Source organism: Juglans regia, chromosome 8 (genome assembly GCF_001411555.2).
Source record: "Juglans regia cultivar Chandler chromosome 8, Walnut 2.0, whole genome shotgun sequence".
Taxonomy (NCBI): Eukaryota; Viridiplantae; Streptophyta; class Magnoliopsida; order Fagales; family Juglandaceae; genus Juglans; species Juglans regia.
The window spans coordinates 15,258,787-15,274,627 of record NC_049908.1 but is presented as its reverse complement, the minus strand read 5'-3'; the positions used below and the strand labels follow the sequence as shown (position 1 = coordinate 15,274,627).

The following is a 15,841-nucleotide window of genomic DNA, read 5'->3' as shown; positions in this document are numbered from 1 at the left end:
CTTTTCACTTAATTTTAAATTACATCCCTACCCCTTTTATCTGAGAGTCATAACAGATTGGATTATTTCTATTCATGTGGGCTCGGTGTTTGTAGATTTGTTGAAGTATATTATTAGTAATAATGTATTTTTAATATATGAATTTTAAAAGTACATAATAAGTGCAAAATTTTATTTTGAAATCTTTAAAGAGAAACTAATTAGTCTATTTTTATTAAATGAAATTTTTACTTCCTAACTTCTAATCAGTTTTGTTATAATTATGTTAAGAGAATTTTTTTAACTAGAGATGTATTTTTTTTGTGGCATAGTTGTATTTAGTATAATATTATTATGCAATTTAGAAATGATTTAGAGTATAATAGTGAGAGGAATTAAGTGGATATTGATGGCTTTAGAAAATGATGATATTTTAGGAATTATGAGAATTTTAGGTTTTGTGGATTTAAAATAGGTTCTTTTAGTATTTTAGGTTTAAATATTGAAATACGTGGTTAATTGAAAATTTACGAGAATTACTTGATTATCTTATAGGTGACGATTGTTAATTATTTGGCATTTTTTGAAGAAAATTCTGAAAAGGCTAAAAAGTAAAGGTAAGCGGATTTCTATGCTAGATTTGCATAAAAATAAAATGGGAAGAGGTTGATTTTTGAAAATATGTATGTTTTGTTATGAAAAGAGATTTAAACTATTTCAGTTATTTGTTCTGCATTACTCATGAGATTCTGTTTAAGAATAAAATATTTTCTGGCATAACTGATATAGACATGAGTTATTTTGCATTTTGCTTCTGAATTGTGCAAAAGAGAGCGAATATGAAATTTAGTGCATAAAATTATGTTTTGTTATTTGATTCTATTATGTTCTAAAGATGTTTAGTACTCTTATATGATATGATGTGTTTTTTGAAAACCTCTGACATAACATTTAGTTTATGTTTCTGTTCCATTCTGATCTTACCACGGGTGTAAAACTGTGGCCACTGTTTGGGTTGGTACCAAATTTTTTATTTTTGGTGCACCCACTTTGGAAACAAAGTGGTTTTCTGCATGGTCTTTCCTATGTGCACACTCAGGGCTCTGAGAATGAATAAGAGGAAGATTCACATTCTGTTTCTACTCGGTTAGCTACTAGAGTTTGCACAACCATACCACGGAGGTTAAATATGGTATCTGTTTTGATATGATAAAATGATATGAATATGTTCAGTTATGCTCTGCCAAAGGAAATTTTGCATAAAAATGTTTTCTGGAAGTTTCGCTCTTATATTTTTGGTAATATGCTATGATTTTACATTCTAAAAACAAGCATTCTGATTTTGCATTCTGAAAGAAAATATTTTGTTCAGTATTTTGAATTATGATAAATGCTCATGTTTACACACTAGTATATATTTTCTACTTACTGAGTTGTTGATAATTCATCCCTTATCTCCAAATATTTTTCAGATAATTTTGATGGTTCAGCTAGAGAACAAGAGTATGAAGTTTTAGCAAAGTGTGATGATCATAGTGGAATAAGTGTCTGAGGGTACAAGTGCTATTTGAGAGTCGTAGTTAGTAAATTGATTTATTTTTGAGTATTTTGATTTGATGAGTTAATGATATTTTCGAATTTTTAATCTATGTTATTGAGAATTTCTTTGTTGTCTCCATAAAGAAACTTAGATATTTGGGTTGATTAAACGAATTAATATTTTATGAAGTTTTCTAGATTTTATAGTTGTGTTGTTGAAGTTGATATTAAGTATTAAGAACTAACTTTCCAGACATTCGGGATATGTTTTGCAACGATCTACTAAAATAAGACAACATGTTAGGAATTTGACATCTTAAAGTTGAAGCAAAAGTCTCTCAAGATCTTTAGATTTAGATTTAGATATTCATATTCATCCTTCACCCTCATGATCTATGTAAAGAAGAAAGAATAATAGGAACCTAAAGAAAAAAACACCAAATTACCCATTACTACTTTTGTTTTCTCGTTTAATAAAATGAGCTACATGTTATTAATTATAGGAAAGAATGATAACGTTAACTTCTGCATATTTTCAAATGGAAAATGATACCTCTACTGAAAAATCCTATCGGGGATTTGTATCGATTCTTTGTTTTTTTACTTAAGTAAGTATTTTTTTTAATGAGTTTATGATTTTTTTTTTTAAAATGTTTAAAAAATATTTGAAAAAAAAATTGCACTGTAATAGAAACCCTCGATGGACGTAACAGGGTCATTTTTGAATTAACAAAACTATCAGATATTTTATATAAAATTATAAAAAAAAAAAAATTATAAAATTATCATTTTCCATTACCGTTTTAAACAAAAGATATTATTCTTGTACCCAAAAAAATAAACTAAATATAACAAGTAGTGTTGTTCTTATTCCATTTTGCACATCAATACATTATTAAGACTGGCAATGAGAAAAGAGACTTTTTTTTTACATAATTTATTGCATGCATTAAATTATCTTCCTCAATTCCTCTGCATTCAGCCTTATGACTTGATGTTCGATCTTGTTTGCTCAGAAGATTGTGGCTTTAAGTTTTTCTGCATAAAAAAAAAAAGACAAATTAATACAAGAAAAAAAAATCAGATTCTGTCGTATCAGCGATAAGTAGAATATTAAAAAAAAAAATAAAAATTTAATTACCCTCAGCCTCTGCAGCAGTACAGGAATTGTCGCAGTCGATTTCACAGAAGGTTCCGCCATTGCCCTTTTTCTTGCAATCTGCATTGCAGGGAGTGAAGCATGACTTGTACGAGTCCCCTGTGGCCTCAACCTCTTGATGGAGGCTGAATGCTGCAACGACAACAATGCACATGAGAAACACTGCAACGAACTTGTTGGCCATAATATAATGTCTCTTTGCTTGATGCTTGTGTTTATGTGGCTGCAGTTTTGCTTTCTCTCTCCCTGTTTCGTTGCTCGGTGGTGAGGATACAAGGTGGAGAAGCTAATTTATATAGGAGACATCCAAGGTTGTTTTTTCTGTTTTTGTTTTTCTGGGTGCTTCCTAGATCTACGGAAAGTTTTGTGGTTCAAACAGGTTTTTGCATTGGATACCCTTCAAACTTGGGTTCCTCAACCATTAAATTTTTCCCAATCTCAAGGCTTTGCTCCTAAACTAATGGGAGAAACAGCTTTTTTCATTTTGCATCATTTTCCGACGAATGGGTCAGATAAATTATTTTTTGTCTTTATATTTTTAGAAAAATACTCTAGTTACAAAGTGATTACACGAAAATAATCGTACAAACTGACGTGTTTTAATGTGACCTATCAAATTGTAATGTTACTTTTATTGTATTGCAGATCTGACGGCTCACATGGAGCAATGTCAGTTTGTGGGATTACTTTTGTGTAATTCATTTGTGAATGTAGCACTCTTCATGTGACACCATTATCACGTAATGAAACAATATGAGTGATATAATTAAGACGGCATTGTTGCAATACGGGTTCGTTTGGATTTAGACATGAGATGATTTTAGATAAAATATAAAAGTTGAAAAAATATTATTAAAATATTATTTTTTAATATTATTATTATTTTTTGATTGAAAAAAATTGAATTGAGATTTAAAAAAGTTGAATTATTTATTATATTTTATATAAAAATTTAAAAAAATTATAATAATAAGATGAGATAAATAAGATGAGACGAGAGATCTATGAATCAATCCATAATCTTTTGTTTTATTGTCAAATTGATATTGCTATAATGCTATTTTTCTTTCAAAATGGCCATTCGGGTCACAAAATGAGCCCAATAGACCCAAACCACTATAATTAGAGAAGCCCAACTGGATGTCAAAACCCGATCCTTATCGTTTCTGAAGGGTCCAAATCACAAAACCCTGAAAAACGCCCTCCTACCACAAAACCCTGAAAAATGGAGGACACTCCCATGCACGAGGCAGAGACCCACAAAGATATCGAGGTGGCTCCGGCGCTAATCGCGGTTCACCCGACCCAGGATTCCGTCGCTGTATCCGTCGGGTCCGACCTCCGCGTCTTTGACCTTCGGTAACTTAATTCTTCTCTAGGTCTGAATCGAAATTTCGTGTTTTTTTATTTTATTCTGATCATTAATTTGGTCAAGCCGAATGGAACACATTGTAGATTGGAATAGCTGAATTTTATAAAATAACACCTATTTCTTGTTTTTTTCCTTTTGAAAGAAATTCTCGGTCAATATGAACATGCCATTTTTCTTTCTGTCTTAATTTTACTTTAGTTGTTAAGTTTTTTATTGGTCGAATTAGAAGTTTATGCTCTGTTTGGTTGCTTTGAAATGTGATGGAAAGTTGAGAAAAACACAGGTAATATTCTAATTTTTGTTGCTTATGAAATATTGGGAAGTCTGATCGAGTTGGTCGCCCTGTTGCATAAGGTACGGTTGAAATTTAGTTTTTTTTTTTTTTGTCTTCTCTGATTTTATATATTGAAAAGTTCAATACAAATTCGGTTTTCTTTCCTTTTTTGGCCTTAATGTGCCTTCTAGGGAATTAGTTGACATCATCTCAGCAACCTAATGGAGCACTAGAGATTGGGATTTATATAAATTAATTATTGTCTCATATCACGAAACTATGATATATTTTCCCCCTGAATTCTGTTTTCATAGAATAAGAAAAGGTAAAATATTGGGTAATTTTTTTTTGATAAGTTAAAATATTGGGTAAATTTAAAAAGCAACTACGCTCCATTCTCAAATACATTTTTTTTTATAAGTGAAATCATTCTCAAATACATTCCAATCTAAGTTGTGAAAAAAAAAAAAAAAAAACTCCAAACTAGGTCCAAAGAAGTACACTTCCAAATCAAATTTTTATTGCGAGTTGCTCCTTGAATCAGGTTTGAGAATTAAATGGGAGTTAAAATGATGGCACATAATGTCTTTCCTTAGAAAGACAAAATAGAGCTTCAAAAAATAGGATCCACCATGGGAGCTGGCAATGGAGGCTTCCGTTATTACCATTAATTTTTAAATTTTTTTAAGTAATGGGGGAAATTATATTAATTTATAATTTTTGAACAGAAATTATGTGCCATTATTTTAGGTTTGTGGGGTGTAATATAGCCTACAATATTACTTAGGATAATTTGATGATTGTAGTGAGTGGATGCATGAGTTGAATTCTTTGTAAAAGCTTTGGGGAGTGGTAGAGTAACTGGAGCAACAATTGTACTTATTTTTCCTTATAGTGGGGGTAGTGAGCTTTCTCTGCTGGATGATTCCTCTGGGCAATTTCACAAGGATTCCATAAGAGCTATTCACTATGGTGCAAATGGTAAGCTCTTTGTATCTGCAGGTGATGATAAACTTGTCAAGATATGGTGCACGGAGTCTTGGCATTGCATTTATACTGTGTAAGTTCTCGAAGCCCATCTGATGTGATGTATTGTCAAACTTGAATATTACATGATAGAGGAGATAGTGAAAAAAATTCATTTTTAAAGATTTTGTCTAGTCTATATCTAGCTGAGACTAGGCAAAGTTTTTCCACAAATATGGCAGAGCCGATTAGGTGATATTTGATTGTCGGTAATGTCAAATGTGGCATTCATTTTAGTAGTTTTTTTTTTTTTTTTTTCTCCTGCCGTCCTCATCTATGCCATATGTATCACATAACCATGACCTCATATATGGCACTCATTAACTGGTGAAGGTTTCTTCTCCCTTCCTTTGCATATGAAGTTTTACAACTTTTGTGACAGGTCCTCTGAGAAAAGAGTGAGCGCAGTTGCTCTGAGCAATGATGGTTTGTATGTCTGTTTTGCTGACAAATTTGGTGTTGTTTGGGTTGTGGACCTGGAAGGCTTTGATGGAAATCAAGCTTTAGTCAATAAGAAGGCTGGACCAATACTTGCTCACTACTGTAGCATCATCACTAGCCTGGTGAGTTTTAATATTTTTATCTTTTCTGTGCTTGTTTGTTCACTTTTTGGGCAATGGTACCTGGCGTTCAAAGTTTTACCACTCAAGTTGAAACTACCGCTTTTTTTAACCATTGAAAGCAGACCAATTGCTCATCATCGGATAATTTTCACGCTCTTTTTCCTAGCCTTCCCCATTCACTTTTTTGAAACTTCACAAGATGTTAATTTCTTTACCCTTTTAACTTATAAAAAAAAAAAATTTTCTTTACCCTTTTATTCTTGGATGGTTTCATTTTCCTCCTTTTTTGCACATGTACCTTACGTCTACTACTTACATTATTTTCGTGCTTCTGGCTACACATGTTTTGCAGGAATTTTCACCTGATGGGAGGTTTATTGTCAGTGCTGACCGGGATTTCAAAATTCGTGTAATGCAACTATGCTGCCTATTAAATAAGTGAAATATCCAATTTTAGCATCACATCTCTTGACACAATATTAATCTAATTATAGGTTACTGTGTTTCCCAAGAAGCCTTTAGATGGAGCTCATGAGATACAAAGCTTTTGCCTTGGTCATACTGAGTGAGTGGGATTCTCTGATCATATCTTGTATGAATTAGTAAACAGGCATTGTAGATTGTGATTGAAATTTTGGCCAAATGATTATTATATTTTGAAATTCAGAATTCACATTGGGTTTGCTACTTATCATTAACACATTAAAATGTGATGTGGAAGACATTTTCCAATACCTCTATTTTTTCCTTTGAATTTTCCTTTCAAAATTGATTCTATAGGGGGTCTTATATCTCACTTCATGTGCAAGCACTCTTGTAGCTGGTACACATTAATTTCTGTAACTTTTGTGTGTCTATTGTTAGATTTGTTTCCTGCCTTGCTTTTGTTTCTAGTTCAGACTACCCCCAGGGGTTTCTTGTCTCTGGAAGTGGTGATTCAACCGTAAGTAGTTTTAACAACTTTTAGTGATATAAAATATTTTCATTGAGGTGAATTTCGGAGTAAAAGAAGATCCATGTTGCCTTTGCAGGTTCGCTTATGGAATGTTTCCTCTGGATCTCTTCTCCATACTTGTGAAGTTGATGTGCAGGTATTCCACTTGTTCTAAGTTTCCCTGAGGTTCCAGCTGCTCTCTGTATTCTTCTGAATTGTCCCCTACTTTTCTTCCCTAGGCTGATGTATATAAGCCATATAATATAGTGGTATTCATATTAACAGATATTCAAGGGACATTTATTTTTATTTTGGCTTACATTTGTATGGGGACTTCAAAAAATTCTTAAAATTTTACAATGACAGAATTTTAATAGATAGAAAGTTTGGATCCCATCAATTTAAATTTCCTTCTTTTAAAACTCAAGAAGTTATGATTTTTGGGTATTGAAAGCAATGATGGTTGTGATAAATAATAAAAAGAAGAGATAACAATGATGGTGTTGACGGTGGCGGCGAGTTAGTGATTGAAATGGTTTGGTTTTATGGTGCTGCTGGTGGTGTTCGTGGTGGTGATGGTGGTAGTGTGGAGAAAAATGTTGATGCTATTGGTATGGTGATTGTAAAATTTGTGTGACATCTCCTGCATTAAACTTGAATTCTTGAAAATTCCAAATTAAAAGTTTCAAGGAAGTTTGATTTTACTATCTTGTTAACTGATTCAAAGAAATTCGCCACAAGAAATTACTAAATGACGGATTAGCTTTTTGCCTTATTTTTTTGGGCAAAGTAAAATAATTAATGCAAGGAGAAATAATTAACTTTTTGCTGTTGTCTTTTTGTTTAACTGGTTCCATTTTCACTTGTTTCATGAAGGCAGGGCTTTTGGAGTCTAATGGAAGAGGAGAGGAGTCCAATTCTGCTGTTACCGATCTTTGCACTATCCCAGATGGTACGATGATAGCAGTGGCCATTCAAAGGCAAGTCATTAAGCCTTCCTTAAGAGTATTATATCTTTATGATGAATTCTTATATGGGGTTGTTGTCTCAGTACTTTGTCAACTTTTGGATTTTAGCTTGCAAGGAGTAGTACTGTTGACCTGTGACCTTTCTGCTCGAACTCTTTCAGTTGCAAAGGTACAGCCTCAATCACTTGACCGGTATTAGTTGTGGTATAGTGGAACTCTCTGGAAGAACAGACTGCATTATGATTGGGGATTTTAGTTTATTAGGCCCATGATGTCCATTGGATTTCTTGGTCTTGCTTGATATCAACGTATGCATAATGCTCTATATCTGGTTCAGCCTGTTAGCAATCATATTGTTTTTACCTATCTATTTTAGGACTAGATTCCATCTGTTGTGTTAGCATGAAATATGGGTATTTATTGAAGTATGTTAATATTGTCTGAATTCTGGCATCTTCTCTGAATTTAGGGAAACCTGTGGTTGAGTCAGAATATTGGAGGAAAATTTGGAAGTTTGTATATTAGCATGCATAAAAAGGTTATTTTGATTTTCTTATATTCATCCCATTTGATTCTTCCAGGTGGTTTCAATCATGGGGGAGACCTTCATTCCTACAAGCCTAAGAGCTAGCACTTCTGCGGGATTATTGTGGGTGGTGGCAGGTGTCTCTAACTTGCCAGGTTTCGATCGCCCTTCATTTGTCCGCGTGAGGGTTATCTCGGGCTTTAGGAAAAGCAATTTCTACTCTTCAGAGAAAGAACCAACCCTCTTGGAAGATAATGAAATTCCTGGTGGAGATAAATTGATCCAAAAGTTGCAGGGAAGTGTGGCAGTTGATGAAAAGGTTTTACAGGCAGCTGCTGAAGCCGTGAAAGTAGCAATGAGCAATCTATTAGTGAAAAAACAATACACTGCAGAGAAGCGGGAATTTAGAAAGAGAATGAGAAATGACAGAAAAACCAAACAGTAAATGAGTTTCTGGCGATAGCAACAGCTCTTTTAAACCTGATTTTTGGAGAAACTGAGTTTGATCTATGTTGTCGTTCTTTTAGGGATTTGTCGTCATAGTTGTTTATTTTGTTTCTACGAAGAAAAGCAACTTAAAGAGGGTGCAGGCATTATATTTCTTACGAAGGCAGCACCCAACCTTCCATTTTTTATAAGAATGTTATGCATCAGTTGTTATTCATTCTCACATTCATATTTATAGTTTTTTCATAAAATGTGATAGTGTTTTTTATCGGATGAGGTATAGGGTAGTGAATAATGACTGATAATAAGTTTTTTTTTTTTTTAGGGTCGACAGAAACTAGCCAACCCTACTGGGTTCCACAAATTATGCCGCCCATGTCGCGATGGTAGCCATACAACACTAGCTAGTCGAGAGCGGGCGAGCATGGCATATTTAGGTTATGTTTGGCTACCAAGGTATTCTCAACATTTTTCAAGTATTGTCGTATTTTTGAAAATATTTCATATGCCAAACAACTTAAAATACTCTCAATGGGACCCACAAACTCACTTTAATCTCTGTTCATAACTATTCACAAACATTTTATAATACTTATCACTATTATATATAAATAAAAAATATTTATCACTATTATATATAAATAAAAAATAAAATCGCTATAATATATAAATAAAAAATAAAATCGCTATAATATATAAATAAAAAATAAAATCACTAAAATATATAAATATATAAATAAAAAATAAAATACTATAATATATAAATTAAAAATAAAATACTATAATATATAAATTAAAAATAAAATCACTATAATATATAAATTAAAAATAAAATTATTATAATATTTATCATTATTATATATAAATAAAAGATAAAATCACTACAATATTTATTAATATTAAAAAATCATCACTATAATAAAATCACTATAATATTTATTATTAAAAATAAAGTCACTATAATATTTATGGGATCCACACATTTTTCAACTACTTATCCAAAAGTCAACTACTCAACATACTTCGCACATCCAAACATCTCAAAATACGCTCAATAGGACCTACAAACTCACTTCAATCTCTACTCATAACTATTCATAAACATTCTTAATACTTCTCAAGTATTCTCACTATCCAAACGTACCCTTAACCAACTGGCCCTTTTTCAGCAGCAGCACCCCACCTAGACCCAAAAGAAAATGAGTGAAGGCTTCTTCATCTTCTTCTTATTTTTTCAAGTATTCTTACCACAATTCTCAAATTCTAGAATGTGAATTTTGTCTTCTTTCATTATCCTGCATTTTCTTGGGAGCAAATATCAGTCAACTTATTGCTTTCCCATGTTCAAGTTTTGGTCTTTCAGTAGTAGAGTCTCGTTTGTTTTCGTAAATGAGATGAAATGAATTAAGATGAAAGTTAAATAAAATATTATTAGAATATATTTTTTTAATATTATTTTTATTTTGAGATTTGAAAAAGTTAAATTATTTATTTTATTTTATATTATTTTATATGAAAATTTAAAAAAATTACAATGATAAGATGAGATAAAATGAGAATGATTCTAAAAACAAACCAAGTTAATGTGTCTCAACCACAGAACTTGCAACATTTCATGTTCTTGTGTCATATTTCTTGATAACCGTGCGTGTAGGAGCAAATATGCAACAAAATTTTAACTATGCTTAAACAATATTCTCAATGTTTATCATATATAGCAAATAGGACGGGCAAATGGTAGTCTATTGAGAAATTCTATTTACAGTCTTCAAGTAAGGACTGCATGTGCAGACACATTATTAAATGAGAGAAAATATAATTTCAGGAGGGATAATTTTGTAATTTTAAAAAATTTTAAAGTTAAAATAGCCTAGACTTGCATTGTAGTCCCCAAATGGAGACTGTATCTAGCATTGCTCCTATTGCTCCAACCCTTTGTTTACTTATTTATTTTAAGTCTAGCTTCTCTAAATTAGAAAACAATTACGCTAAAAGTACATTACAAATGCTAAAACAAGCAAGATAACATATTGCCTACAGAACCGAATTTCCATCCCATTGAACAACCAACAAATTATTGAGAATGCAAAACTACAAAAGTAAAATATAGTTAGAATATAAATTTTTTCATATTAAATTTATTTTAAAATTTGAAAAAATTGAATTGTTTTTCGGGTTTTGTTTGGAGGTATGGTAAAGTTGTAATAATTAAGTAATAATTACCTAAAAAATTGAAGATTTAAAATTAAAAAGTATTTGTATTTGTAGTGTTTGGATATTGAGATGAAATATGATGAGATGAGATAGAAGCAACTCTCTGTGCAAAAAAGGTCTAAATGGTCCTTGCCAGCCATGTTTCACGTTATTTAATCACTACATATTTGCCATTTTCTTCTAATTTTGAACATTGGATTATGGTTTCTTATCGTTTTTATCCGGTCTTAAGACGGGAAAGACATACATATAAGTGAATTTTACATTATTAATTACTAGTCGTGCGAGATTATTGAACAATATTAAGTATTTAGTATATAATATAAGATCTATTTTATGCGTCTATCTCTCCACCAATTAAAGTTCTGGAATTTGTACAAAACAATTTAAGAAACCTTGATTGATGGACATTATTAATCTGACTATGCAAAGGTGGTCAAAAAGATAATTATACTAATGGAACATTATGCCACTGCAATTCAGACCCTATTCGATCCATTATACTTTCCTATCGCCACTTATTTTTTCGGAGATTCATTTAGATAGAAGCTGGAACAATTTATAGAGCAAATCATATTATTTTGGTAAACAAATTCACTTGACTGATGGGTCAATTTCATCCTACTTGGTCCCAACACCAATCCCACTCAATATTAGGTGTAATCTCAAACCTTGGAGGGTTGCCCAAGTGCTCCTGTCAATATTCAATAAACCACTTATATCTCTAGATTTGCTGTAAGTAGAGGCTCGTTTGGATAGTGAGATGAGATGAAATAATTTCTGTTTCCAAACCATCACAGTCGAACAACATCATCTAGATTGCATGAAACTTGGCACTCTGAAAAGGGTCTTCCACTTGATAGGAAATAGAGGTCAGAAATGGGGTCCCTGTTATCCAGATCCCAATAGGAACTTGCCATGTGGCACTAAAACACAATAGAGAAGTATGCAATTTTAGATATAATTGATTTGGTTGAAAGAGTTTCCCCAGTACGTGTAAAGAAAGTGATTGAATTAATACATAAAAGGGCACAAATATTAAACAAAATGGAGGTTAATGCAAGTGGTAACGTTGATAGCTCGTTACTTTTGAGACATCTGAAAGGATCACACAGACTGGTGCATGATGATTGTGTCTAACCACTGAAAAAAAGATTCTTTCGAAGAAAAAGGAACCAAATCGATGCTTTTCCATTGGAGATGAGAACCCTTTACCAAGTTCCTTAATAAATTTGCTTTTGAAAGATTCCTTTGTATCATGATGTTCCTGCACTTACAATCCCACCACTTTAAGTTATGGCAGATAATATTTGAAATGACATGTCACAAACAGCCATCCCTATATCAGGCAGGTGTCGTAGTCGGGGCATTGAGATATGAGTTTATTGAAAGAAAAAAGATCATAGAGTTGAACAAATAAATAGAACTTACCAACTAAATAAATAACTTTTGATATTCTAATTATTGTTTACAACATATAAAGTAAATTTCTAATTTATTTTTTCACGCTTACTGTTTATGTAATCCTGCATAATGTGTGTTTTTTTTTTTAAATATTTTCTAAATCTATCTCGACATGAGTTTGTTTAGAACTTTATTGCAGTTCAATAAAATCATTGGTGTTCTCTATAATCAAATATAAAAAGTTCAAGTAGATAACCTTTATTCTCATTGTAAGGAGATTTCCCTCTCACTCATAAGCCCACTAGGCACTCGGTCAAGAGTAACGGGGTTCGTCTCGATACTTGGCCCCAGGGCCTAAACTTGCCCAAGAAGCCATTTGCCTGCAAGGTAAAGTAAGCAATGATGGTTGATGGGACGGACATGCTTGACGCTGTTCGGCCGCATCCCGCTCATGGAGACTCATACAGGGCAGAACAAGAAAGATGGAAAACTTTTGCTCTTCTAACAAGGGAACATCGACAGACGGCCAATAGGGCTTGCAGAATAAAGCGATCAGGAAGCCACACTGCATTAATGACACCACTACCCGAGCAACACGCAACATTAGTGACGCCATCGCAGAGGCACGCCGCATTAAAGGACCCTGACAAAGGGAAATAGTAGTGAGGACGTAGGTCCCAAGGGGGCAGGCACGATCTGTCCCCCCCAGACTCGAAGTATAAATAACAAATTTTTAGGTACGAAAAAGCTCTCTAGAGTCTCTCATTATTTACAAACTTCCAAAATACTCTACTGACTTTGGCATCGGAGACTCTCCGGCCCCAAGGCAGCCTTCTCCTAGCTGCTTTCTTCTTTGTTTTCGCTGGCCTAGTTTTGAAGACCTGAGTTTCTGGAACCTTGCTTAAAGACGTATGAAACACGATGTAAACAGAGGCGCCGTTTGTGGGATCCTTATAGATCTTGCGTGTACTTCGTAGGCCTACAAGAACCCATTCTAGGTAGCTTGGGTCTTTAAAGAACAGTAGTGCTGACAAACATGGAAGCTCACCGAGAAGGAAGCAAAACTCCCAAAATTGGAGGAGGAGACGCCGCGGAAGAGAGTCGAGAACATACCTAGGAAGGGGGTGCCTTTGAGTGGAGGAGCAAAAGCAGTATGCCCTACAGTGGATGACTGCACCTTACCACCACCTCATGTTTGTGCCCCAACAGAAGCTAAAATCCAAGACGAGCATAGACAAAGAAAGGTAGAACCAAACAAGCCGTTAGAGTTCATTCCCTTAATCTTGAATCGACCATAAGCCATTGCAAGGATCGGTAGCAAGATGACGCTTGTGGTATGGAGGGCCATGCAACAACTCCTCACTGAACACCAGGACGTATTCGCTTGGAGCTACGAAGACATACTCGTAATAGCCCCCGAAGTCATACAACACAGCCTTAGCTTGGACCCAAAGGCCAAAGGGGTGAGGCAGAAATGCCGAAGTGTTAGCGCAAAAAGAACATCGCCGTAGCTGAGGAAGTGGACTGCCTGCTAGCCCCCGGATTCATCCGAGAAGCCCTCTATCAAGAGTGGCTCTCCAATGTGGTACTAGTGAAAAGCCGAGCAACAAATGGAGAATGTGTGTCAACTTCATTGACCTCAACAAAGCCTGCCCGAAAGATAGCTTCTCACTTCCCCACATCGATCTGGTCGTTGACTCCACAACAGGCCATCATATGCTTAGCTTCATGGACACCTACTCTGGGTATAACCAGATTCGTGTGAACCTGGAGGATGAGGAGAAGACCTTGTTCATCACCGATTGACACTTGTATTGTTACACGGCGATGCTACTAGTCGACTAAGGCCTATATTGTTACACAACGATGCTGCAAGTGGAAATCTGGTTCCCACCTACAAAGTTCAGCAGTTCGAGCAAGGCTCCAATGATAGGCGACTACAAGAACAACTTGATTTGTTGTAAGAAGTCAGATTGGAGGCAGAGGTAAGAACTGCCGCCAACAAAAGGAGGGTCGAGCGATGTTTCAACAAACAAGTGCGTTTGAGAGCATTCAAAGTTGGAGACCTCGTACTTAAAGAAACATAAACAACAATGCGAGACGAGAGGCCCCCAATGGGAAGGCCCCTATGTGGTCACCGCCACCAATTGCCTGGGTTGCTACAGACTACGAGACTCCCAAGGAAACGAGTTGTTGCATCCTTGGAATGCCGAATACCTACTAAAATTTTATTGCTAAAACTAGCTTAATTATTGTAAATTTATGTTTTCATGCATGCACTATAAATCCTAATGGAAGAGGTGTTGTTTCAATGTCGAGTTTCAGAAATGTAACAGAATCTCCAACAATGTAATCTCCATCAACAGAATCTCCATGAACGTAATCTGGATCAGCCCCCCTAGAGCCTAAAAAACATACCCCGACCCCCATCAAGGTGAAGGAGCGGACCAGCCACAATCGCTATCCAAAATACCTCCCCTGCGAGATACCAGAGGGAAAGGTAGGCCAAAATGTTGCCTTATCCCTCCTGCGGTGGAGTGCGAGTCAGTCCTCAACTAGCCGTAGGCAAAGACCTACCTTCCTCGTAAGCGTCAATAGGTGGGAGCGAGTTCAGTAGCAGACTGTTTGGACAACCTACCTCCCAGCGGACCAAGGAGACGGGTCGAGCTAAAGGATGCCTTGTCTCCTTAAGACGGAGAGCGGGACCAACCCCACGGCTACCTAAATAACTTACTCTGACCTCTGCTACGATGAAGAATGGGTTCAACGCCAGCCTGACCCAAAACTTACCCTTGCTTGAGGTGTCAACGGGGTTGTAGGTCTAGTAGCAGACTGCCCAAACAACTTACCTCTTGCGGGAAAAAAAGGGACGGATTGAGCTAGAGGCCGCCTTGTCCCTCCCATAATGGAGAGCGAGTCCAGCCCTGAGGCTGCCCAAAAACTTACCCCGACCCCTATTGAGGTGAAGGAGCACCAGCCACATCGCTGTCTGAATTACCTCCTCGAGGGGCAAAGGGGCGATTAGGCTTGAGGTATTCAGACCCCTCCCCGATGGAGTGCGAGTAGTCCTAAGCTACTCGAAGACAAAGACTTACCTTTCTCGTAAGCGCTAACAAGAATGAGCGGGTCCAGTTACAGACTGCCTAAACAATCCACCTCCTTGTGAACCAAGGAGACAGGTCGAGCCAGAGGCCACCTTGTCTCTTTGCGGCAGAGAACAAGATTATCCCCCAGCTACCTGAATAACTTACCCTAGCCTTTGCTATGACAAATTATGAGATTAGCGCCAGCCTGACCCAAACTTATCCTTTCCTGCGATGCCAATGGGTGGGAGTGGGTCAAGTTACAAATTACCCGAACAACCTACCTTCTACGGGAATGAAAGGGACACGTTGAGCCAGAGGCCACTTTATCCCTCCCGCGATGGAGAGCGGGT

At 35.3% G+C, this 15,841-nt stretch overlaps 2 protein-coding genes across 2 annotated transcripts; one reads left to right on the top strand and one right to left on the bottom strand.

Moving 5' to 3' along the window:
• Positions 1–2,356: 2,356 nt before the first annotated feature.
• On the bottom strand, positions 2,357–3,167 carry LOC108986510 (major pollen allergen Ole e 6-like). Its single transcript, XM_018959155.2, has 2 exons — positions 2,660–3,167; positions 2,357–2,556 (listed from the first exon to the last, which is right to left on the bottom strand). The coding sequence occupies exons 1-2, from the start codon at positions 2,859–2,861 to the stop codon at positions 2,531–2,533; spliced, it is 228 nt and encodes a 75-aa protein (XP_018814700.1). The 5' UTR covers positions 2,862–3,167; the 3' UTR covers positions 2,357–2,530.
• A 692-nt stretch (positions 3,168–3,859) lies between these two features.
• LOC108986518 (tRNA (guanine-N(7)-)-methyltransferase non-catalytic subunit wdr4-like) lies at positions 3,860–9,002 on the top strand. Its single transcript, XM_018959166.2, has 10 exons — positions 3,860–4,036; positions 5,219–5,383; positions 5,732–5,912; positions 6,265–6,321; positions 6,407–6,477; positions 6,777–6,855; positions 6,944–7,003; positions 7,723–7,826; positions 7,923–7,983; positions 8,396–9,002. The coding sequence occupies exons 1-10, from the start codon at positions 3,903–3,905 to the stop codon at positions 8,783–8,785; spliced, it is 1,302 nt and encodes a 433-aa protein (XP_018814711.1). The 5' UTR covers positions 3,860–3,902; the 3' UTR covers positions 8,786–9,002.
• The last annotated feature ends 6,839 nt before the right edge of the window (positions 9,003–15,841 follow it).

Excerpts from the sequence above, each read along its gene's own strand:
- LOC108986510 (XM_018959155.2), bottom strand. The coding sequence starts at position 2,861 with ATGGCCAACAAGTTCGTTGCAGTGTTTCTCATGTGCATTGTTGTCGTT. Across the intron at positions 2,557-2,659 it reads TACTGCTGCAGAGGCTGAGG|AAAAACTTAAAGCCACAATC; the intron begins GTAATTAAATTT and ends TTTTTTATGCAG.
- LOC108986518 (XM_018959166.2), top strand. The coding sequence starts at position 3,903 with ATGGAGGACACTCCCATGCACGAGGCAGAGACCCACAAAGATATCGAG. Across the intron at positions 6,478-6,776 it reads TTTTGCCTTGGTCATACTGA|ATTTGTTTCCTGCCTTGCTT; the intron begins GTGAGTGGGATT and ends GTCTATTGTTAG. Across the intron at positions 7,004-7,722 it reads CTTGTGAAGTTGATGTGCAG|GCAGGGCTTTTGGAGTCTAA; the intron begins GTATTCCACTTG and ends TGTTTCATGAAG.